General features: G+C 48.1%; 1 protein-coding gene across 1 annotated transcript; it reads left to right on the top strand.

Moving 5' to 3' along the window:
- The first annotated feature begins 2,124 nt into the window (after positions 1-2,124).
- Slc43a3 (solute carrier family 43 member 3) lies at positions 2,125-22,989 on the top strand. The gene is made up of 13 exons (XM_057755228.1): positions 2,125-2,207; positions 2,897-3,251; positions 3,573-3,702; positions 5,978-6,024; positions 7,906-7,982; positions 8,187-8,279; positions 11,851-11,990; positions 13,371-13,465; positions 14,946-15,122; positions 15,301-15,420; positions 19,628-19,814; positions 20,308-20,422; positions 22,028-22,989. Exons 2-13 carry the CDS (start codon positions 3,068-3,070, stop codon positions 22,124-22,126), a joined length of 1,464 nt encoding a protein of 487 aa, XP_057611211.1. The 5' UTR covers positions 2,125-2,207; positions 2,897-3,067; the 3' UTR covers positions 22,127-22,989.
- Positions 22,990-23,205: the final 216 nt, after the last annotated feature.

The following is a 23,205-nucleotide window of genomic DNA, read 5'->3' as shown; positions in this document are numbered from 1 at the left end:
TTGCCACTGTCCTTGCCAGTGTCTGCCTCAGTTCTAGAAGGTTCTTGCTTTGTCTAGGCTCTGCCCTGGCCTCATGTTTTTGGTTGGAAGTATTATGTTGGCTTCTGCTTGGAGGAACATTCTCTTGTTCTAGTAATCGGCTTTCTTTGTCTCCTTGGGTTAAGAAGGAGCTGCTTGAGGGGAGGCTCTGGGTCTCCTGAATGCCAGTTCCCAGCACAGAGTCTGGTGCTTACATGGGTTCACCGAACCAAGCAAGCAATCAATTAAAAAAAAAAAGGAATGGAGTTCAGGGGAATGAGGTGAAGAGAGAAAGATGGGGATGTTGGTACCCAAGTCAGACCTTGTTATAATCACTCCTCTCTCTGATGTTACAAGAAAAATCCTCACTGGAGAGCAGCAGCGACTGAAGCAACCAGGTCTCAGAACATTCTAAGTTCCGTGCTTGGCATTGTCCATCAGCCGTGTTACTAGGGGCAGTGCCATCTGCAGTCGACTGGGGTGTAGGGTGGAGCTTCTACTTGAGAGAGGAAAAGACTATACTGCTTAGTCTAGGGTTGCCTATCCTGAGCCCTGTGCTCTAGCCCACTTGTGAGCTGTGCCTTCCTGCCTGCTCCTGCTGATTTGCATTCTAAATTCTCTTCATCTTGACTTTGACCTTTTTTTTTTCTGTTCTTCCTTTGCTGTTTCCATTTCCTTATCCGCCAGGTCCTCAGGAGAGCAAGGCGTGAGCCCAGGGCAGAAGCCTGGGCTTGCATTCCTATCAGCGCCTTTGTGGCTTGCAAGGAAAGAAAATCTTGCATTGTGCTTCCTTTTGTGTTGAGTTGTATTTTTAGGTCCCCATCCTCACCCTCCCCTGTTTTTATTTTAATTTTTGAAGAAATGACTTGTTTTCGGCAACATCCAAATATCTGATGTAAAGCTTGGGAGAGTTAAGAGCAGGAGTTTGTGAGTCAGGCAGATTTTACTCCATGTGGCATGACCTTGGGCAAAGTCCTGTTAGGACTGCCGTGTGGCATGACATTTGGCAAGGTCCTTTTAGGACTCCCTACAAAGCTCCCTCTCTGACCCAGTGATAGGAATGAACTGGAAATCCGGGTTCTCTGCAGTCAGTCTGCTGGAACTGCTTCAGTGGAACTTCACGTTCCTCAAGCCTCCTAGAGGACAGCTCCAGTCACTAAGATGCACCCACTTTACAGGTGGGGCAGCTAGTGAGCCTGTCTTGTTCAGCCTGCCACCTCTGAAGTCACTGCAGTTTAGGATGGAAGCACCTCCCCTCTGCAGTAAGTCACTTGAGTAGCCTTTTTTGAAACTTTGTTATTGGTGGTGATCTGAAAACACTAAAGGATGCTGGCCTTCCTACAATCTTACTATCTATTCCTTGGAGAAAGCAGTGAGCCAGGAAGCTGGGCACAGGGTCTGCAGCTAATACACATGAAGTCCTCTTTCAAAGGAGAGGAGAAGGCCGTGGTACAGTGGAGGAGGACATCAGCTAAATTTGCTGTGGGCTGGAGTGAGCACCACAGCTGGTTAGGCCGACCATCTCATGCTGATCACAAGCTCGGATGGGCAATTATAAATGTCTTTGATTAATAAAAAATGGGGTGATGAATGAATAGTTAATCAACGCAGTCTGGCAGGAAGCCTCTCTCAGAATCTGGGCGGCAGCGGGGGTGGGGAGGTGGAGGGGTGGGGGGGATTCTTAGCAGCTCTGATGATGAGCTTGCTTGGAGTGGGGAGTGAGCTGATGAGCGAGTGGGAAACTGTGTTCTGTGCCCACCCAAGTGGGCAGTGTAAAGAACCGGAAACACGATGTGCGTGCATCCAAGAGCTCTGAGCTGTGCCTCTTAATCTCTATGGCTGGACCAGTGCCTGGACCTGTGTTAAAACTGTCTTGGTTAGAGGCAGCAAAGGCAGGGTAGCCTAAAGGCGTAAAGCCAGTCAAAACAGAGCAAACGAGACCCTGTCCGGATCCTAGACAGCTGTTGAGGAAGAAAAAGAAGAGGTTTGAAAAAAAAACACACACACAAAAACACGAAGTGGTGGAGACAGGGGGCGGGTCCCAAGCCCTTCCGGGAGGGGGCGAGCGGGAGGCGACTAGCAGAGGACTGGGAGGGGCGACGACAGCAGGGAAACCCAGTTTTGGCGCGCTTGCGGAAAGAACTGTCTGACTGGCGAACCGAGGAGCGTGAGTGCGACGAGTAGGACCGGTACGAGAGCGGGCCGGGTCAGGGCGGCCTGGGCTGGGCAGGGCAGCGGTCTGGTGGTGGTGGGGCTTCGGGGACAGGGATCTGCGGGAGAGCGGCTGCAGGATGGGGCCCGACCTTTGGGCCTGGTGGAAGTTGATGGATGTTGGCAGAATGGGCTTGTGATCCTAGACAAGGGTCTCGTTGGGATATTTTTGTGTAGTGACCAACTAACTAGCCGGGTGACCTTGAGACAAGTTCACAAAACCTTCAGAAGTTTTTATTTCACTTTGGCACATTGAAAAGATCCAGCTGCTACACCGAGCATTTGTATGATATACCGTGCCTGCTCTTGTAGCGGACTGTGTTCAGACGTTCAGGTTACTGGTTTCTTCTTTAGCTATTGATGTCCTCTCTCCCCCGTACTTTGGGCAGAATAGTCTTTTCCCCTACGGCATGCTTTGCCGTTGAGACCTACCTTACTTCGCCTTACCTTCTTACTCATGCGTGGTTTCACAGATGCCTTGAGGGGACGTGAACAGTATTGGTTTTGTTTTTCCATGTTTGGGAATGAACTCCAGATACAAGCCACATTCCCTTGTCATGTATGAAAGTTTTCACTTCCCAAAGCATCGTGCCCTTCTCCTGAGGACCACTTCCCACCACTTTTCCACAAGCTTCCTGTACCAGGCTGTTTCTGCCTTCTTTTCCAGGATCCAGATGTTTAAACCATTCCATGGTTCTCCTGGCTCAACCCAGAGACAGCTGGAGCAAGAGGCCTCTTTGGATTTGAGGGCTTGCCAGAGGAATTTTCCACACATCGCTACCAGCGGCCTGTCTCAAAAGTTAAGGGGAGGCTTTGTGGATCCACTTCACCTCAGACCATGGCAAACCGGGGCCTGCCCCTTTACTTGGCCACTCTCTTGACTGGGCTGCTGGAATGCATCGGTTTCGCTGGTGTCCTCTTTGGCTGGACTTCACTGGTGTTTGTGTTCAAACAAGAAGGGTATTTTGCAGAGCCCTGTGAACAGGACTGCACGCTCAGGAGCAATGCAACGGGGCCCCCTGGTAAGGACAGCGATGGTTTCTTAAAGGAAGTTGAAGAAACTGGTTCCTGGGTGGTGGAAGAGCACGGGGAGGACCCCACATCCAACTCATCTTGCCAGCCTTTCTATGAGGGAGGGGCTGTCAGAATCCTCTGCATAGAGGGTGTCAAGGAAGGAAGTATCAGATTTTAAAGGGGCTCTTAGAGACCGCTACATTGTAACACAACCTGATAGCTAGCTTTCTGATAAGCAAAACTGTTCAAGATGGAGGGGAGCGTTGTGTGGGAACTAACCTGGAGGGAAAGTTAGGCGATTCCGATTTTGGCTCACTTTCCTTTCCCAGGCTCCAAAGCTCAGGATGAGAAGTTCTCACTCATCTTCACCCTGGCATCCTTCATGAACAACTTCATGACCTTCCCCACTGGCTACATCTTTGACCGCTTCAAGACAACTGTGGCCCGCCTGATAGCCATGTAAGTCTAAAGCTCCAGCCTGGGCAGACGTGAAGGAGAAGGGCCTCCCTCTTCCTACACCCTTGGTTCCCTTTTCTTTGTGCCTTCCCCTATAGGCAGTAATGTATTATCCTGTTACATGCTCCCACTTCCTGAGAGGCCAGGGTTACAAAATTAACAAAATGTTCAGCGGTGCTATCCGCTTTCCTTGTCTTATCTGATTTCCTTATCTGATTTCCTGGAATCTCGCCCAGTCTCTTTTCCAGCAGGGCCTCACATCTGGGTAGCTCAGGCTGTGTATTTATTCTCCCCTGCACATCATTTTCTGGGTAACCCCAACGGTGGAACTTCAGGTTGTCTCTGACTAAGATGACTCTTGCCATGGGGGTTTCCCTTGCAGATGAGCCAGAGACCTTAAGCTGCTTTTGCAGGGTTCTGCTGCCTCCTGATTACTATAATGCTCATGGCCAAGTTCACTGATAAGCAGGGACTGCTGATCCCTGGTGTAGCCTAAAGCACAGACGTGAAGAGCTGTCAGGCTGGGAAAACAGAGTAAAGCAAGTTCCTTATACTTTAAGCTTTCTGGAGAATAGTGAGCTAAGTCAGACAAGCTTGAATTTTCGTTTCCTTTTGCCTCTTCACCGACCATGCGTCCTTTGAACTTCTTTTTTATGGTACGGCTTTCGTTATCTATCTTTACAAAGTCCTCCACCTCTCAGAGGGCCCTGGAACCTTAGGATTGTTTTTTCCAGGAATCACTTGAACTTGGCTGTTTTTTATATTGCTGAAAGTGGAACCCAGGGCTCCATGCCAGCCAGGGAAGTCTCTGCTTCTGTTCTGGTTACTTTTCTATTGCTGTGGTCAAATAATACAAAAAAATAAAATAAAATAAACAACAACAATAAAAAAATGACCAGGGCAGTTTTTAAAATAAAGCATTTCATTGGGCTTCTGATTCCAGAGTCTATGATGGTGAGGGAGGGCATGACCTTAGGTAACTAACTGCACAGCAGATAAACGTTCACGTCTGGATCTAAGAGCAGGAAGAGGGAGTACAATTGGGGTGGCTACAGGCTTTTGAAGTGCCACAGCCAGCCACCTGTGACCCACCTCCTCCAACAAGGCTGTGCCTTGTGTCCTTTCCACCAACTGGGAACCAAGGGACATAAATGTGTTAACCTATGAGGGGCATTTTCACTGAAGCCACCACAACTTGTAAGCCACACCCCTAGCTGCGAACTCAGCTGCTTTGCGTTTGGAATCTAGATCAGTCTGATCCAGGCACATCCAGCCTTTCTCTCATTGCAACACCAAGTTGTCACCTGAACTCTCAACAACCAGAAAGTCCAGACACACACACACACACACACACACACACAATCTTGACAGCATTTTTGCTCTGTCTATGATTCTGTGAGTTCAAATGTGTAGTAGCAGTTCTTGGTTGCATGTGGTCACTAACCCTTTCCTTCTCCAGAAAAGAACCACTGAGGTCCAGAGAAAGGCAGCGCCTTGTCCAAAGTCCTCTGTGGAGGAGGAATTAGAATCCAAGGTTTCGATTTGCAGATTAGGCATCAACCCCTTTCCCAAGCGGTTGGCCTCGGGACAAGAGGGCCTGCCTGCCTGGGCTTTGCCCACTGTGCTCCTGAGTCTTTTACACATCACATTGTCGTCAGCTGAGCTTATTAGCCAGCACTTCCCAGTTTAGCCTTAGAGCCTGGGAGGAGCAAAATGCATGTCTTAATGACTTTCCTGTTAGGAGGAAAAAATACCGTGATAAAAGCAACTTAAGGGAGGAAGCCCTTTCTCATGGTTCCAGGCTCCAGTCCCTCTCATGGTAGGGAGGTCCTAACGGCAAGAGTCCATCATGGTAGGGAGGTCCCAACAGCAGGAGCTCAAGGGAGCTGTTGACATGTATCTGTGGTCACGCAGAGATGAATACTGAGCTCACTTTCCTTGTTTTATGTAGTCTGGGATCCCCTGCCATGGGAATGGTTCACCCAAGTCAAGATGGGTCTTCCCATATCAGTTAATGTAATCGCCTTAATGCCAGGCGATTCTAGGTTCTCATCAAGTCTACAGTTGAGATTTACTCTCAAACCATCTGTGGAGTCAAGTCCACATCTCAGTCTACTGGGACTGACTTCTCCGGTGCTGAGCCGCCTCTCAGAAGTGTGTGTGTCTTTGGAGTTCCTTGGCTGAGAATGCAGTAGAGTTCTATCCAATGTTGGAGGTTGAGCAGGTTCCTGGTTGGTCCTCAAGTTTCTTCTTTTAATTGGATGCTTCTGTATTTCAGATTTTTCTACACCTGTGCCACACTCATCATTGCCTTCACCTCGGCGGGTGAGTGCCCACAGGTGGGTGGGAGAGACAAGCTGGGGGGGGGGCGTGAGCAGAACAGGTACAGAAGGCAGAGGGCCCATGGTATTTTCAGAGATGCACGATTTGAAAGAGTCCCTAAGAGTTGCCGGGTTGTTGCTTGTCTGTGAGGCATTTATCCCACTGAGGAAAGAATTGTATCTACACGGTATTAAAATGCTTTCTTGTTGTTTTGTAACCTGCCAGGTAATTCTGAGCATATCTTCAATTAGCAGAATCAAGATTGACAACCCTGTTGCGCGCGTGCGTGCACGCACACACACACACACACAAAAGAAAAAAGAAAAATGCTTCCAATGATTACTATAGAAGTCTGGAAATGCCAGTTGTCTGTCTTCTTCCTTTTGTTATGGGGAACAGAAACTGAGATGAGAGAGAGAGAGAGAGAGAGAGAGAGAGAGAGAGAGAGAGGGCCTAACTTGGGCTTCTGAAACCCCAAAGCCCACCTCCCCAGTGACCACTTTCTTCAGCAAGGCCCCACCTCCTAGTTCCTGTCAAGTAGCCCCATTCCCTAATGACCTAGCATTCAAATATATGAGCCTATAAGGGCCATCCTTATTCAAACCATTACACCAGCCCAGCAAAAGTCCCTCTTCTTCCAAAAGTCAGGACTTTTATTTTGGAGTCAGTATTGAAGCTAGGGTGATTTTATTGTGAAACTGGTCTCCAGTCTTTAGCTCATTAGGAGATGTACATTTGTTCACGGCAGAAAGTGAATGGCAAATAGCGTGAGTCATCTCTAGAATCATCTCTTTCCAGAGCTTCCCTAGACAGAGGACAATAGTTCCTTAAAGAATGCCAAGGGTGTCCTAGTGGGCAAAGGTGCTTGCCATCAAGTCTGATTCCCAGGACCCACATGGTAGAAGGAGAGAACCAACTTCCAAAAGTTGTCCCCTGGACTTCGCAGATATACCAGTGTGTGTGCACATCACACACACACACACACACACACACACACACAAAAATGTAAACCAAACCAAAACCAAACAAACAAAAAACCCCAAAACCGAGATTGCTAGCACAGACCTAATATACCAACAAGCTTTGGATTACCTGGTGCAACACGGTTTCTCTGTGTAGCCCTGGCTGTCCTGGAACCCTCTCTATAGATCAGGTTGGCCTTAAATGCAGAGAGATTCACCCACCTCTGCCTCTTGAGTGCTGGGATTAAAGGTACAGGACGCCCCTGCCCAGCCAAATTTGTTCCTCTTCAAAGTCACGTTTTCAGTGATTTTGAGTCATTTAGAGATGACTGCCGAACACTAACATGTTGCTCACATGCCAGTTTTGCTAACTTGTTGGGTTTTGTTGTTGTGTTGTTTAGAACCAGGAGCATGCTTAATTTCATGCTGCATTTCTAATGCCAATCTCGCCACAAAGGCAGTGCTCAAAGTTTCACAGAGGGAAAGGTCACAGGCATCTCTCTCAGTTTCACAGGCCCCAGTGAGACAGGGCAGAGTCTCTTGTGTCTGTGCAGCGGGGAGGAGAGTGAGGTAGATTCAGAGGGTCGCTCAAGGTCATGGTCCTGCGTGGTTTTGAGGCTGGACTTGGGGGACCGGTCCCGCAGTGATGGAGCAGGCATCTGTGTATACCAGAGACCCAGGGCCATCTTTGGTGCGGAGAAGAGGGTCTCAGGACATCTCAGCAGGCATGACTGGGTAGTCTGTTGACCATTCCCTAAAGCCCTCGAAGGATACCAGCAGGCTGCTGAAATGAACTCCAAGTATTGCTGGGAATATAAAGCTGGTAGGAGCTGGAGCCTCCTGGAGCAGAGAGGAGTGTGTACAACTTCTGGGGCTCTGGGCTGCAATGAGATCACCACTCCTGTGATTTTTATGGTTCCAGACACTGCCCTGCTGCTCTTCCTGGCCATGCCCATGCTCGCGGTGGGAGGGATCCTGTTTCTCATCACCAACCTACAGGTGTGAGCTAGTGTTCCCCTTATCCCAGGAACCTGGGGGAGATGGGGACATCATTTGTTTCCAGAGGGGTCGACCCAAACCAGGGTGGGAGGAACTGGGGGGAAAGTGGTCGGGGCATTAATCATGCCTGTCCCAAACTGGGTGCCAAGGAGGGAAAATAACTGTTCTGTGATTAAATAAATCAGCTCGATTTGTCCTCTCCAGATCGGGAATCTCTTTGGAGAACACCGCTCAACCATCATCACCCTGTACAATGGAGCATTTGACTCCTCCTCCGTAGTCTTCCTCATCATTAAGGTAAAAATACCCATAGCTGGGCTGAGGGGAGAGTCCAGGGACTAACGTGACTCTTGTGTGAGCACAAGCACCCATGTTAGAGTTCCAGAGCCCGCGTGAAAAAGCAGAGTGTCCGGGTGTGTGCTTGTAGTCCTGGCATGGGTGTCGGCAACAGGCAATTCTCTGGGCTAGCTTCATTCACGTGGCAAATCACAAGGCCAGTGAGAGACCCTGTCCCCTGAGGAATGGTGCCCGAGGCTGTCCTCTGGCTTCTGCACACTGTCACCTACATTGCCACACCTGTAATACTATTACACACACTTATTGAGCCCCCGAGCCCTTATTTATTCCACATCCTGTCCTGCAATGGTGTCTGTCAGCTTTCAAGGCATAATTTAACTCCCATTCCTCAGGTGACACAGTTGAGTCTCAGGTTCCACGCTGGTAACCATGGGATTTGAACTTGCACCAAGGCCTGTCTTTTTCTGGGGGTGAGCTGTGATCACTGAGCTCCCCTCTTTACGTTAACACTATACTCTCTTAGCTAGGAAGGCAAATGTGGTCATGATATCCTTGAGTCAGGGAAGGACAGAAACTGGGAACTCTGTCGGAGGGGGCATTTCCCGTGTGAGCTTCAGCTTTGGGAAGGGGTAGGAAGGGCTAGTGGGGACCTTGGAGACCACACAGGGGCCTTTCTAGCTCTCCCAAGGGCTAGCCATGAATGTCAGAGAACAAGTAGTTGGCAAGGATGTTAGTAGTCCATTAACAACCATTCTGCTAATGGTTTTGTTTTTATTAAATTAAATTAATTAATTGTTGTTATTATTTAAGACAAGGCCTCTTCAGCTGGCCCAAGACTCACTGTGGAGTCCACTTTTTTCTCAAACTCGTGATCATTCTTCCTCAGCCTCCAAGTGCCAGGATTACAGTCATGTGTCACGATACCTAGCTTCGAGTAATTTGGTTTTGAGACAGCATCTGACTGTGTAGGGCAGGCTGGACTGAATCTTGGAGCCCAGGCTAGCCTCAAGCTCTCTGTCTTTCTGCCTTAGGCTCTCCGGTGCTGAGGTTACAGGCAGGAACCACAGACCTGGCTTTGCTAATGATTTTAATATTTACATCATTGCTAACAGTTTTAACTTGCTAGTGCCTTACCTAGCCCATGGGATGGATTCTGATTGGGCTAAGGTAACCACGACAAACTCTGTCTCTGCCACCAGTGACAGGTGGAGCTGGGGTTGTCATAAAACCCCTGCAAATGAGATGTTTAGTGCCTAACTTGAGGGGACATTTCCTCCTTGAAGAAGGGTGAGAACAGAGTAGAAAGAAAACCTTGAGGCTGGGACTAACCCAGTAGTTAGAATGCCTGCCTCGCATGCACAAAGCCTGGTTCAATTCCCAGCACTGCATAATCAGGCGGGGTAGCATGCCTGCAGTCCCAGCACAAGGCAGAGGAAGGCCGGAGGATCAGAAGTTCAAAGTCATTTTATGCAGTGCGCTCAGAGCTTACCCGGCCTACCCAAGACCTTGACACAACAACAGAAGCCTTCTTCCCCTCTTCCTCTGCTCTTCCTCTTTGAAGGCTGCAGTGGGATGGAAGGTGTGGGAGGTGACACTGCCTTAAACCACACTTTGATTAAGAGGCGACCTGTGGGGATGCACTGACCGACCAATAGGAGGGAAAGCGGTGGACCCCAAACTGCTCAGGCTGGCACTCTCTCTGGGCTTCGGTCAGACCACCCGTGGGTTCACAAACCTCACTTAGTCCCATGAGCGCCTTGGGCAGAGTCTGAGTTTCCCGGGGCTCGCTAGACCCTCTATGGCTGGTGCAAGAGCCACGTCCCAGGTTCCCTTGCCTTGATGTATCTCCTCTTCAGAGCAGGGAGGGAAGGGCTGGGGCAGGAGTGGGAGTCTTAGTTCAATAGGTCTCAGCTGCTTTCTCTGTGGCCTCTGAGGTTTGTCTCAGTTTGCGGTTTCAAACCTGGAAGTTGAGGAATTTAGAGGTTCCCTTTGTTGTGTGAGTCACTCGGGGGAACACAGGGAGAGTGGCCCTGTGGCTTCCCACAGATGTCTTTTATAAGCTGAATTCCTTTTTTTTTTTTTTAAAAAAATATAGTCTTTTATTATTATTTTCTACCAGAAGTTTTTTTTCATTTATATACCAACCTCAGTTCCCCTCCCTCACCTCCTCCCAACCCCCTTACTTTCCACCCACCCCCTCCCCATCTCTCCATCCACTCCTCAGAAAGGGTAAGGCTTTCCATGGGGAGTCAACAAAGTTTGGCATATCAAGTTGAGGCAGGACCCCCCCCCCTCCTTTCGAGGCTGAGCAAGGTATCTCTCCACAGGGAATGGGCTCCAAAAAGCCAGTTCATGCCCTAGGGATAAATCCTGGTCCCCTGCCAGTGGCCCTACAGACTGCCCAAGCTGCACAAGGGCCTAGTTCTGTCCTATGCAGGCTCCTAGCTGTCAGTTCAGAGTCAGTGAGCTCCCACTAGCTCAGGTCAGCTGTCTCTGTGGATTTCCCCATCATGGCATTGACCTGTTTGCTCATTTAATCCCCCCTCCCTCTCATCGACTGGCCTCTGCCAGCTCAGCCCAGTGACAAGCTGGACTCTTGTGTAAAGAGTTGTCCCGAAGGACGTCTTGCAATTGGAGAGGAATAGCATTAGACTAAAAGATCTCAGAGAGTCATGTGAGGAGGTGCCACAAGGCTGTAGGGCCAGGTAACGAGGTGGCCCCCGCTGCTTCCTGGGCCCTAGGGGAAGGATGGTGAGGACCAGGAGTCCTTGGGCACCTCCAGGAGGGCAAGAAGGAGGCTGTGCTGGAGCTTTTTAGAAATACAGCTTCCAGCTTCTGCCGCCTACACTTTTCACATGCGATAAAATACATATAGCATAAAATATGCTATCAGGATTTTAAAAAATTATCTATTGATGTAGTGTGTGTGTGTGTGTGTGTGTGTGTGTGTGTGTGTGTGTGTTGGGGGGTGGGCAGAGCATGTCGGCGGAGGTCAGAAGACACCTTGAGGGAGTCCATCCATCGTGTGGGTTGTGGGTGAGAAACTCAGATCACCAAGCTTGGTAGCAAGCACCTTCACCCAATGGACCATCCTGCTGACCCATAACCAGTTTTTAAGTGCACAGGTTAGTAGTATTAAGTGTGTTTATGCTGCTGAGCAACAAGCACCATCCTTCATCTCCAGAAATGTTCATGTTATAAAATTGGAACCCTGTACCTGTTAACACAAGTTCCTCATTACTCCCACCCCCATTCCAACCTCTAACAATTGCATTCTACTTTCTATATGAGGCTGACTATCCCAGGAATCTCTCATAGGTAGAATGATACAGAATTTGTCTTTCTGTGACTGGCTATCTTCACTTGATATCTTATTCTCAAGGTTTATCCGTATTGTGCCACGATAGCCTTCCCCTTTTAAAGGCCAAATAATACTCTGCCAAGTAGCCATATGACATTTTGTTCATTCATTTGCTTACCCACAGACACTTTGTCTCTCCACTTTTGACCATGGTCTATAACACTCTATAAGCCCTGGTGTTATTCTGATGAGTTGTTCCTCTCTCCATAGCTCCTTCATGAATGCGACATCAGCCTCAGGGCTTCCTTCCTCTTCCTGTCTGTCTGCAGTGTCTGGCACATTGGGCGCACTTTTCTCCTGATGCCTCGGGGACATATCCCCTACCCACTGCCTCCCAACTACAGTTATGGGTAAGCATGATTGGCCAAGGCCTCACCTCGTCTGAGGCAGGAAAAAAGGAACGATTGTGTGTGTTATAGAAGAGTGTATTAGCTACTCCTTCATGACAAGGATACCATTTATTTTTCCTTTCTTCTTTCCTTCTTAAAAAACATTACTAATTTTTATTTTATGTGTACGAGAGCTCTGCCTGTGTAAATGAATGTGTCTAATGTGTGTGCTTGTTGCCCACGGAGGTCATAAGTAAGTGTCAGGTCCCCTAGAACTATAGTTACAGATAGGTGTGAGCTGCTGTGTGTGCTGGGAACCAAGTCTGGATCCTCTGAAAGAGCATAAAGTCCTTCTAATGACTGAATCATCTCTCCAGATCCTAAGAATTTATTTCTTACATCAGAGCCAGACTTGGATGACCTTATCATTCATGCCTCTGATCATCTGATGTGTTAGCCGGGAGTTGGTTGGTCTGCCATGCCCTAGCTGATATTGGGTTTGGAGTGACAGATATGGAGGCGTCATAGTCTAATGCGCCAGCAGGCTTGCTTGGGTACACACAGTGGTTTCAGGGTTCAGAGAGGGAGCAGAAATGCCCACGGTTCTTTGGAGCTTCAACTTGGAATTGATGTGTCACTTGTATGCTACATTGATGTGTCACTTGTATGCTACGTTGTGTCACTTGTATGCTACATTGATGTGTCACTTGTATGCTACGTTGATGTGTCGCTTGTATGCTACATTGATGTGTCACTTGTATGCTGTGTTGATGTGTCATTTGTATGCTATGTTGATGTGTCATTTGTATGCTACATTCTCTTGGCTGAAGCAGTTCACATGTCTAGCCTAGGTGATGATGAGAAACAGGCATAGTCCATTGCCAGGCACAAGACAGAGGAGGTGGATGCCACAGTCACATCAGCTGCCAGGTATAGGAAGCTGAGGCTCCATCCTCAGTTTCTGCTCACTTGCTGTTGTGATGCCCCATGTGCTCTTTGAGTTCCATTTTCATGGTCACCTTTTCCATGCCTTGCCTTTGCTGTCCAACTCTGAAAAATGAGGCTCTGAGGGGTAAGCTGGAGCCCAATGAGAAAGAGTCAGAGCTGAGATGTGTAGCAAGATCCACCCTCTTCCATGCTTCCCATGTACCCCAAACTCGTCTGCCTATGAGAATCAATCAGATCATTACAATAAAAAAGAAAACAAAAATAAAAAGCTGGCCCTTAGCCAGTAGACATTCTGATGTACTTGGCCTGGGCTGCTACTTGTCCAACAAGGTTGCTCAGAAGTGGTTCCATGTGTGGTACAATAAGGATCCCCTTCACTGTTGGCTCTGGTCTGGGTTTGATCCAGCTTGCTCACAGTGCTTGGCCTGACTGCCCGGGCTTCTCTTTCCTCAGCCTGTGCTCTAGGTTTGGCACTAGAAAGGAAGAGAAGGAAGCGGCTGAGCATGAAACCAAGGAGCTGCAGTCAAAGGAGCTTTCATCAAAGGAAGGTGAGTTCTATTGGTTTTCCCACGTCTCCCACAGACACTGGCAGCCCCGTGAGTGTCTGCTCTTAACTCCAGGACATCTTCCCAGGGGCTCAGAATGAGGCCAGGCCAGTCAAGGAAGACCAACCTTTGTATATTTTCAGTGTTTCTTTCTTCCCTTACCCACGCACTTCAACTCTCCTCACGCTGAAATCTACCTTCCAGTGCCCTGATTCGCACATCCTGGTCTTGACTCTCCTAGGATCCCAGGGCACCAAGGCTGCCATCTGCGTCTCCATTTCTTTATGTCTCTTGGATCTGACCCCTTTCCATCTGTCCCCTCTTCATCGCTTCCTCTTTTCCCTCTTCTGTCTGCTCTGGGTCTTTGGTTATGAATATTATAAACCATCTTGGCTGCAGTAGAAGTAAAAATAGGAGGAGGGCGGAGGGAATGGAGGGAGGCAGGTCAGAGGGCAGAAGTAGCAGCTGGGCAGGAGAAAGCAGTTTCCAGAGCAGGGCAGTTAATAGAATTACATTGTATTTGAGATTGTTTTTTTTTTTTCTTTCTATATGAGCAGATTTTAGCTGTTCTTGGCACACAAAAAAATGGGCAACAATATGAGATGATGGATATGTTAATTTGCTTTGCCATGGTAACCATTTTACTATCTATATGTACCCGATGACAGCATGTTGTATGCCTTAAATACACACAATGAAATTTATTTGTTAAAAAAGAATAGGGGCCGGGGATGTAGCTCAGTCAATAGATCCCTTGCCTAGCATGTGCAAAGTCCTGGGTTCAATCCCTGCACTGCATACATCTGGACATCGTGGTAATGCAGATCAGAAGTTCACTGTCAGCCTTAGCTACATATTGAGTTCAGTGCCAGTCCAGGCTATGTAAGACCCTGCCTCAAACAATAAAAAGAGTCAGAGGAATGTGGAAGGCTCACATAGTCAAGAGGAAAGTGAGTTGCCATGCTACAAAGGTATAAAACCAGGCTGCCCCTGGGCATTCCTGTAGCCTTTAGCTAGCCTACCTTCTCAGGTCAACTGGTTGAGGAACAGAACATTTAATTCATGATCTCAATGGAACCAGGAGTAGCAGGGGAGTCCTAAGGAAATGAGAGACCCTGGGGCCAAAAGAAAGGCAGGGAACACAGAACAGGCCAGAGCAATAGCTGTTGGTCACTAGTCCGCACTGTGTCCTTGTCTTTCATCTCACCAACCTGGCTGAGAAAGATCAGGAAGGTACATCCAGAAGTGTCATTGAGTAGACTGTGAGAGACAGATCAAATTTCAGGATGCGGAAGAACCGGAGGAGAGCCGTCTGAGGTGGAAAGACAAGATGACAAAGCAGGGTGGAGGAGCAGAGGGAGTTTAGCTCGCTCATGGAAGACAAGCACGAAAGCCTGAGACTGTCTTGTGAAGGGCCACTCTGGCCCATCCAGCCTCTCCTCTTTCTCTGTCACTGATGCCCACATCTTTCTTTCTCCATCAGAGAGCTCTGGACCAGGGCAGCAGCAGCAGGAACAACGGTCTTTTCGAAGCTGTGCGCTGTCACGCCGGTTCATCTTGCACGTGGTGTGGCTGTCCACCATACAGTTATGGCATTACCTCTTCATTGGCACTCTCAACTCTCTGTTAACCAGCTTGGCTGGTACTGACAGTGTGCAAGGTATGTGGTGGGCTTCGAAGCCATCTCTCGGTTGGTCTCTGGTAGGGACTCAGGAATGGGTGCTTCAGGAAGGTTTCTGAGGGCCTGGGGAGTGGGACTGGGGAAGAGAAAAGCGGAATGGGAGAGTCTTCTCTTGTCCATTACCCTGGAAATTTCTTCCTGCCCAAATCATCTGCAGTCAGCACGTTCACAAATGCCTTCGCCATCACCCAGTTTTTCGGGGTGCTGTGTGCCCCCTGGAATGGCATGCTCATGGACCGTCTTAAACAGAAGTATCAGAAGGAAGCCAAGAAGACAGGTAAGACTGGGAGCCAGGAGTGAGCTCTTCTCAGACTTCCACACTCCGCTTATCTTTGCTTTAGTTTTTCTCCCTGAACTTGCTCATCTAGCCATTCAACCCTTAGTCATCCATTTTGTGGCAGGCACAGTACCAGACCCATGAGGACCTATCAATGGATGAGACAGGTGTATCTTGTCCTCCGAAGCTGTTCCTAATCCAGAGGGTGGGGCAAGGTAATCAGGTAGTTACCATCCATGCGTTATGGCAGATGGTCCATAACCGACGGAGTGTTGTGTCTACGATGAGGCAAAGTCACACCCACATAGCCATTCTGTATCTATCTTTATTGTCCACAGACTACATGAGAGAGTCAGCACTTCATTGTATAGTAGGCTTTCTGTTAGGTGGTTTTGTCGTCCCCACCCACTACCCCACGTGAAATGTTCTGAGCACATTTGAGCTAGCATACACTGAGCCATGATACCCCATAGGCTAAGTATATTAAATGCATTTTCAAATTGACGGTATTTTTGGTTTCTGATGTAGCTTCACTGCGACTCCGGGAGCCTCTGCGAGCACGCAAAGGGATTTGGATACTGAGTGGGGTATATCTCCTGTTCTGGGTGAAACAAAGTTGCTAGGGAAGGCAGAGGGAGTGGCTCCTAAACCAGGATGGAAAACACAAAGACCGGAGGAAAAGCAAGGGGCCTGATGGTGGCTGAGGGGCACCATGGCATGGGAGTGGTGAAAGAACAGGCATTCAGGAATCTGGATCCTTCCTGCAAGAGATTGAAGCTAACGAGAATGCAGAGTGCACCGGAGTTGCAGGAAAAACCTGGGGAGATCATGAGAAGGATCCTACTCACTGTACCTTAGAGAGTTAGAATGTGATCCTTAGTTATGACTGGCAGAACAGAAGGATGCTGGGCCTTTTACCCCTTGGGAGCTGGAGGATAAGGGCTAGAGGAAGAGAACACTGGTTTGCTGTTCACTTTGCCTGCTCCCCCTCCCTGCTCTCTACACTCTAGCCCTGTGGCAGTATTTTGAAATCAAGTTTAGACAATATACCGTATTTGCTTGCAAATACTTCATAGACTCTCCTTAACAGAGCCCCTCTTAAATAAATATCACCATGAAAATCCCCATTGATTTCTTAATATTTTCTAATATGCAGCTGCTTTTCAAATCTCCTGACAGTCCTCAGTATATTATTTCATGACTGGCTTGTTCAGTGTCTCCATACAAAGTCCACATGAAGTTGAAAGGACAAAGTTCAATTGATGTGTCTTTGGCATCTTTATTTTTAAACATTTATTTGTTTAAGACAGGGCCTCCTCTAGCCTAGGCTAGCCTCCAAGTTACTATATAACCAAGGCTGGCTTTGAACCCACTCTGCAGTTGAGGCCTTGGACTCCTGGTCCTTCTTCTGTCACTTCCCAAGTGTGGGGATGACAGGCTTCCCCCATGCCCAGCTAATGGACCTTTCTTCCTCTTCTTTCTCTGGTACCGGGAACAGAACTCCGAGTCTCACGCATGCGCAGCTAATGTTTTACCGCTGAGTTCTATCCCTCACCCCGATACTCTTCCTTTACGATTTATGTTAGTTATTTGTTGAAGAGAGTGGAATATTTTTCCTGTCAGATTTCCCACATTTGGTCTTGGCATCCTTTGGGTGTTTCGTGAATGGGTTCCTTTGATTGGACATTTCCTGTAAATAGGCAGATTCGAAGCTTGGAGGAGACTCAATTTTTCTTTTCTGGCAAGAATTCGTGGGAATGGAGTTGTGGCCTTTCTCTGGTTCCTTTGCAGGCCCCTGCTAGCCCGCCGTCTTTGCTGTTATGGCGCTGACATAGGTCAGTTGCCTCAGAATTTGACAGTCTGATCTATCTGTTACGGAGCTTCCCATCAGCCCGAGCAACTAATGATTTCACAACCACTGTGATCAATTTGAGACCCATGATCTGATTAGAGTGCTACTTCCGTCTTCAGCTTTTAGCAGATACGATTCCTCCAAAAGACACGATTTCTTGGACTGTTCTTCATGCTGAAGGAGATGCCTGCCTTCCTCTTGTTTAATCAGGATGTTTAAAACTTACTTTTTCTTGAAAAACTTTATTTTTTAGAATTTCATATGTGTATACCATAAGATAGAATCATACCCGATTTTTTTTTTCTTTTTGAGGGAGGATTGCTTTGTTTAATTTTTTTTTAACCACACAATGTATCTGACGCGTGCTGTGCTCCTATTCTTCTCTGCCTTCTTCAGTGCTGGAGACGGGGCTCAGGGCTTCTCCTGTGCTGTGCTGTGCTGGGCAAGCACTGTCCCTCAGAACCACAATCCCGGCCCTCACTAGTCTTTTATAGACTCCTCCCCTCACCCCAAGTGTTGGGATTGGGGTGTGTACTACCATGCCTAGCTTAAAGTATTTTTAAATTCTGTTTATATATTTATTTGTGTGTGTGTGTGTGTGTGTGTGGGTGCATGCCGGAGTGTATCTGTGAAGTTCAGAGGACAATTTGTGGGGTTCAACTCTTTCATTCCACTGTGCGGCTCTGAGCTATGGAATGAAGATCGCCAGGCTTGGTGACAGGCACCTTTACCTACTAAGTCATTTTACAGACCCTCATCAGGCCTGTAAAATTTTACAGTGTCTTTGTGGGACCTTCAGACAGGACTTACTAACTTTAGACAGTGTCCTTGCCTTCTAGTGCAGGGAGAGGATCGGGTCTGTTGAATTGGACCTGTCTCCTGCACCAGGCTTGAAACCGCTCATCTGTCCAAATACTCTTGGGTCTCTATAAGAAACAGCCTTTAGAGACCTCAGCTTGGGTTCTTGCTCACTCTGTGTATGCTCATTCTTTTTAAAATTAATTTTTACAGTTAGCATGCAGTGTTGTAGACTTCCTTATGCCATTTCATACATTTGGTATACACTTTTCCTATTCATCCCCTCGGCCCCGCCTCCTCCTGCTGGCTCCGCCTCCTCTTCCTGTCCCCCCCCCCCCCCCCCCCCGTCTCTTTCTGCGTTTTTGTCATCTTCTCATAGGAAATATTTCTGAGCGCTCACAGTCTCCTCTTTTTTTTTCTTTCAAACTTCAGTGACACATACTCATCTAGGCACATGCGTGCACACTCAGGTGTGTGAATGCTCCATTCTTTTCACCTGCATCAGTCTCTAGCTAGCGCCCCTTCCTCATATGCTGACCCATTCCACTCCGCAATTTCTTCACTGCCAGCCCACTTCCCTTTTCCCTAAGCTCACTCACGTCAGTGTGAGGAAGGCAGCTTGCACCCCCCCACATGCACATGCATACACGTACACATGCGCACATATATATGCGTATACACATGTACACACACGCACACACATGTGCACACACATATACACACGTGTATATGCACATGTACATACACGCACACACACGTGTTCTCACACATGAGCATGCACACACACACACGAGTCCAACTAGACACAAAGCTATGTTCATTGGTCTCATTTTTTGTTGTTGCTGTTGTTGCTATTTCTGATATCTTGGGATTGCTTTTCTTGCTTTCTTCCTGTTTGTACTTTATTGAAAACACTTCCTAAGTTAAGCATTTACATTTCCTCAAAACTAAAACTGGGAAACAAGATGTTGAGTTCCCTCTCTGCTTGTTTTCCTTTATTTCCCCCTTTTTGTGAGCATTTTACTGTTTTTCTTTAAAACACAATAAGCACCTACATAGACATATTTCTGTATGCCTCCTTCCTTGGATAAAAGACAGAGCGCCATTTGCACAGCTGCGCAGCTATCTTCTCTACGCCTCTCTGTTCTGAGACCCACCTTGCCCTGTAGCTGCCGCCCAGCTCTCCGTGATGTGGCTGGCTCTGACTTGGTACCATCTCCTCCGTTGGTGACAGTTCAGATTGTTTCCGGTCCTTTGCTATCACTGGGTCACCAGTTGTGCTATAAATGACAAAGATAATGATAACAATAATAGGCATCATCATTGTCTCTGATTCCGGGTTGCAGGGAGCAAGAGTGGTCTGCAACCTGTTCAGAGGCCACAGCTTCTGTGAGTGAGTTAGGGAGCCCCAGGAAACTGGGAGGAGCAGGCAAATTTGATTGACATGTAGGCAGAGAGTCAGCAACACTGAGAAGCTGGTGTTGAGATGAGACCTGGTTCTGTTTGGACAGTTCTGATTTTTTTCCTGCTCACACCCTCTCTTCCCTTCTGAACCAGGCTCCTCCCCCTCGGCAGCTGCTCTCTGTTCCACGGTGCCTTCACTGGCCTTGACGTCTCTACTGTGCCTGGGCTTTATCCTGTGTGCTTCCATTCCTGTCATCCAGCTGCAGTACGCCACCTTCATCCTGCAAGTCATCAGCCGCTCCTTCCTCTATGGGTGCAACGCTGCCTTCCTCACGCTGGCGTAAGTGATGTTGGGGCAAGGGAGTGGGGTGGGCCTGGAGGTGACCAGGTCCAAGGGCATGTGAGGAAGGGGTGCTGGCTAGAGACTGATAGGTGGGAAGGACGGAGTGTTCACACACCAGAGGCTTTGTGTCCAGTGAGAGTCTTTGTCTTACTCAGCCTTCACTACCTGCTTCTATCCTAACTCTCCCAGAGAAGAGTTACAAAGGTATTTTCCCCTCTTCATGCCCTTGGCACTCTGTTCTTGCTTCCTTCAATAGCACTGCATCTGTCTTTCCCAGGCACAGGCTGGGTCCGGGACCCTTGTTTTCCCAGGGCCCATTACAGTCCTTATGGTTAGAAGGACTGAGCAGAGTGGAAGAAGGGAAGGCTTGTGTGGGTGAGTGAACAGCAGGCTCAGGACAGGAGAGCTGGATGCTCAGCATTCTTAAATAAATTCTGCTTGGAGCCAGAGGACTGTAAAGCTCACAAAACCTCTGTCTATCTCACCCTAGTTTCCCTTCAGAGCACTTTGGAAAGCTGTTTGGGCTGGTGATGGCTCTGTCTGCTATTGTGTCTTTGCTGCAGTTTCCCCTCTTCAAACTCTCCCCCCAGAACATCGCCGTTTACGTGAGTACCATCCAGGGCCTGTTTCTGGCCAGTGTGTATGTGGGCCCTTGACTAGAAAGGATACCCAGGCTGAACCTACTCCACAGGGCCCCAGCAGGGGGCACCCTAAGCTGATTCAAGAGACCTGGGTGTGTTAGAGGCTTCCATGATGCAGAGCCCGGAATGTCCAGGGTTTCACTTTTCAAACTAGGGTGATGGGCACAAACCTGCCTCAAGCTGGGGTTTCCTAAAATCGAAGGATTAACCCTTTGCTGAGAACCTGTGCTTTTCATAGGTCTGGAGAAAAACAGTTGTTTGTGAGTGTGTGCATAAGTATATGTTACTCCAGAATAGGATGTAAATACTCTCAGAATTTCAAGCAAAAGGGTTTCCCACTTTCAGTCAGTGTAGACCAACCTTGGCTTCTCTATGGAGACTATGGCATAGACTACATTTTTCGGAAGCCAGGAGCTTCATGCTTTCATCCCTGGGCCCCATACCCAGGAAATGTTAATGGGCTAGCCCTAGGAGGTCCTGGCTCTTTAACTCTGGGGGAAAACGGAGGATCAAAGAGATTAAATGACTTACCAACTCAGATACTCAGGAGTCACACACAGCTAAGATAGAAGTCTCTGCCCTTGAGAGTCAAAGTTCAGGCTTGGGCCACCGATGACCCTACTTGCCTCATTAAAAAGAGATCAGAAGGGCAGGAAAGATGGCTTTGGCTTAGTCGTTAGGGTGCTTGCTGCCAAGTTTGGCAACTTCAGTTTGATCCCTAGGACCCATGGGGGAAGGAGAAACCCAACTGGTACAAGTTGTCCTCTAACCCCCAAATGTGTTCCATAGCACTGGATTCTCTTTCTCTCACACACAAATAAATAAATAAATAAATAAATAAGTTTGTTTTGTTTTGTTTTGTTTTTTGGTTTTTCGAGATAGGGTTTCTCTGTAGCTTTTTGGAGCCTGTCCTGGAACTAACTCTTGTAGACCAGACTGGCCTCGAACTCACAGAGACTCACCTGCCTCTGCTTCCCAAGTGCTGGGATTAAAGGTGTGCGCCACCACCGCACAGCCTTAAATATGATTCTTTTAAGATTAAAGTGTAATGCAAGTTTTAAAATCTATCACTAGGAGTAATGAGACTACCTTAAAAACTAAGGGAAATTTCCTCAATTGTGACATCAGGAGACCTAACTCAACATTTAGCTGTCTCCCCAGCTCCTCAGTGACCAGTGCAGGTCACTGAGTATTCTCTAGGCCACTGTTTGCTCACCCATGAAATACGCTTCGTAGGGGCTGGCGTGTGTCTTATCGGTACAGTGCTTCTGCACCAAGCACAAGGCCCTGTGTTTAGTCCTCAGCACTAAATATGTCATATGTGGTGCTCCATGCCTGTAATTCCACCATCTGGGAGATGAGTTAGACACTCAGTGTCAGAGCCTGAGCCATGTGAGATCTATCTCAAGAAAGAAAAAATTATGAAAACAAACCACAAGTCCTTCAGGTCAGCTTGGTGTGTGTGTGTGTCGGAGGGAGAAATATGGCCCAAGTAGGACTTTGTTCCTTCTGCTGGTGATAGGTGCAGCTCACGGTTACTGGACTGACCCCTTCTCTCTGTCTCCCCAGGTGTCAATGGGGCTTGCCATTTTTCTGACGTTGGCCCATCCCTTCCTGGTGTACCGTGAGTGTCGTGCTGAGAAAACGAAACCTTCTGTGACTCCCTAGCTGAGAGGCCCTCACGCTGCAGCCGTCATGGTGCTTTTCTTGAGCTTTCCACACCCTTGAAGATCCAATGTCCACAGAGACTTTGCCTACCCCGGAGAACTGTACTAAGAGCCATAGTTTGTTTGTTTGTTTTTTGTTTTTTAAACAAACAAACAAACAAACCAGGCGTTTAAGTGCTATTCAGTACTTTTGATCACCAAGAAGAAAATTTCAGTGGCCCAGTGGCTTGCATTCACACCGACCTAAAGCAAAACCTCATGTGAATTCTCTTTAGTTTGGGAGTGGGAAGTTACTCCTTGCTCAGGGTCTCAGTGGAGGTCGGGCAGATGTAACTGAAACCCATATGCAGAACACCTGCTACCCTCTGGATTTCTAGGATAAATGTGAGTTCATTATGGCCTCCGTTGTTCACCTGACATTTAGGTACCACACAGAGAGCAACTCTGGCTCCCTCAGACACACATTTTTGTAAGAGAACAGTCCATGAGCTTTGGGGAAAGAGAAGCACATAGAGGTCCCTCTCCCACCACTGATGGATGACCTTGGGCTGGCCCCTGCAGGTCAGAGCATCTCTTTTTTTTCTATGTGTAAAGGCTAGAGCTCAGAGTCAAAGATCGTCTTTGGAACTGATATCCTGGAAGGTTTTTTAAATCAGTGACAGGGAGTCACTTAGCTCTGAAGAGCACTGGCTGCTTCTCCAGAGGACCTGGGTTTGATTGCCAGCACTCATGGTGGCTCACAAACTATAACTGCAGTCTCTTCATGGGCATTGCACACTCAATGCACAGACATGCAAGTTTTGCATACAAAACACCCGTGTACATTAAATAAATAAATTTTCTAGGGGACAGTTTTATACAATAATAAACTCTATATTTAAGGCAACTATTGCTTTCACCTCTTTGTGCTTGTGGGGAGGTGCCATCCTTGGGGAGTGGGTGCAGGGTAGAGTGGAGGGGTCTTGCTGTCCACTGGAGGATGACAGCCTGACACAGAACTGGGGCACGGGGGTGGGGCAAACTCCTGGGTCTGGGGAGTGAGCTCCTAGAGTCCCTTCCCCTCTGCATACCCTTCAACCT

The sequence above is a fragment of the Chionomys nivalis genome, chromosome 22 (genome assembly GCF_950005125.1).
Source record: "Chionomys nivalis chromosome 22, mChiNiv1.1, whole genome shotgun sequence".
Classification (NCBI taxonomy): domain Eukaryota; kingdom Metazoa; phylum Chordata; class Mammalia; order Rodentia; family Cricetidae; genus Chionomys; species Chionomys nivalis.
This window is presented reverse-complemented; position numbering and strand designations above follow the sequence as displayed.

Coding starts and splice junctions, on each gene's coding strand:
- Slc43a3 (XM_057755228.1), top strand. CDS start 3,068: ATGGCAAACCGGGGCCTGCCCCTTTACTTGGCCACTCTCTTGACTGGG. Junction 3,252..3,572: donor CAATGCAACGGGGCCCCCTG/GTAAGGACAGCG, acceptor TTCCTTTCCCAG/GCTCCAAAGCTCAGGATGAG. Junction 15,421..19,627: donor GAAGGAAGCCAAGAAGACAG/GTAAGACTGGGA, acceptor CTTCTGAACCAG/GCTCCTCCCCCTCGGCAGCT.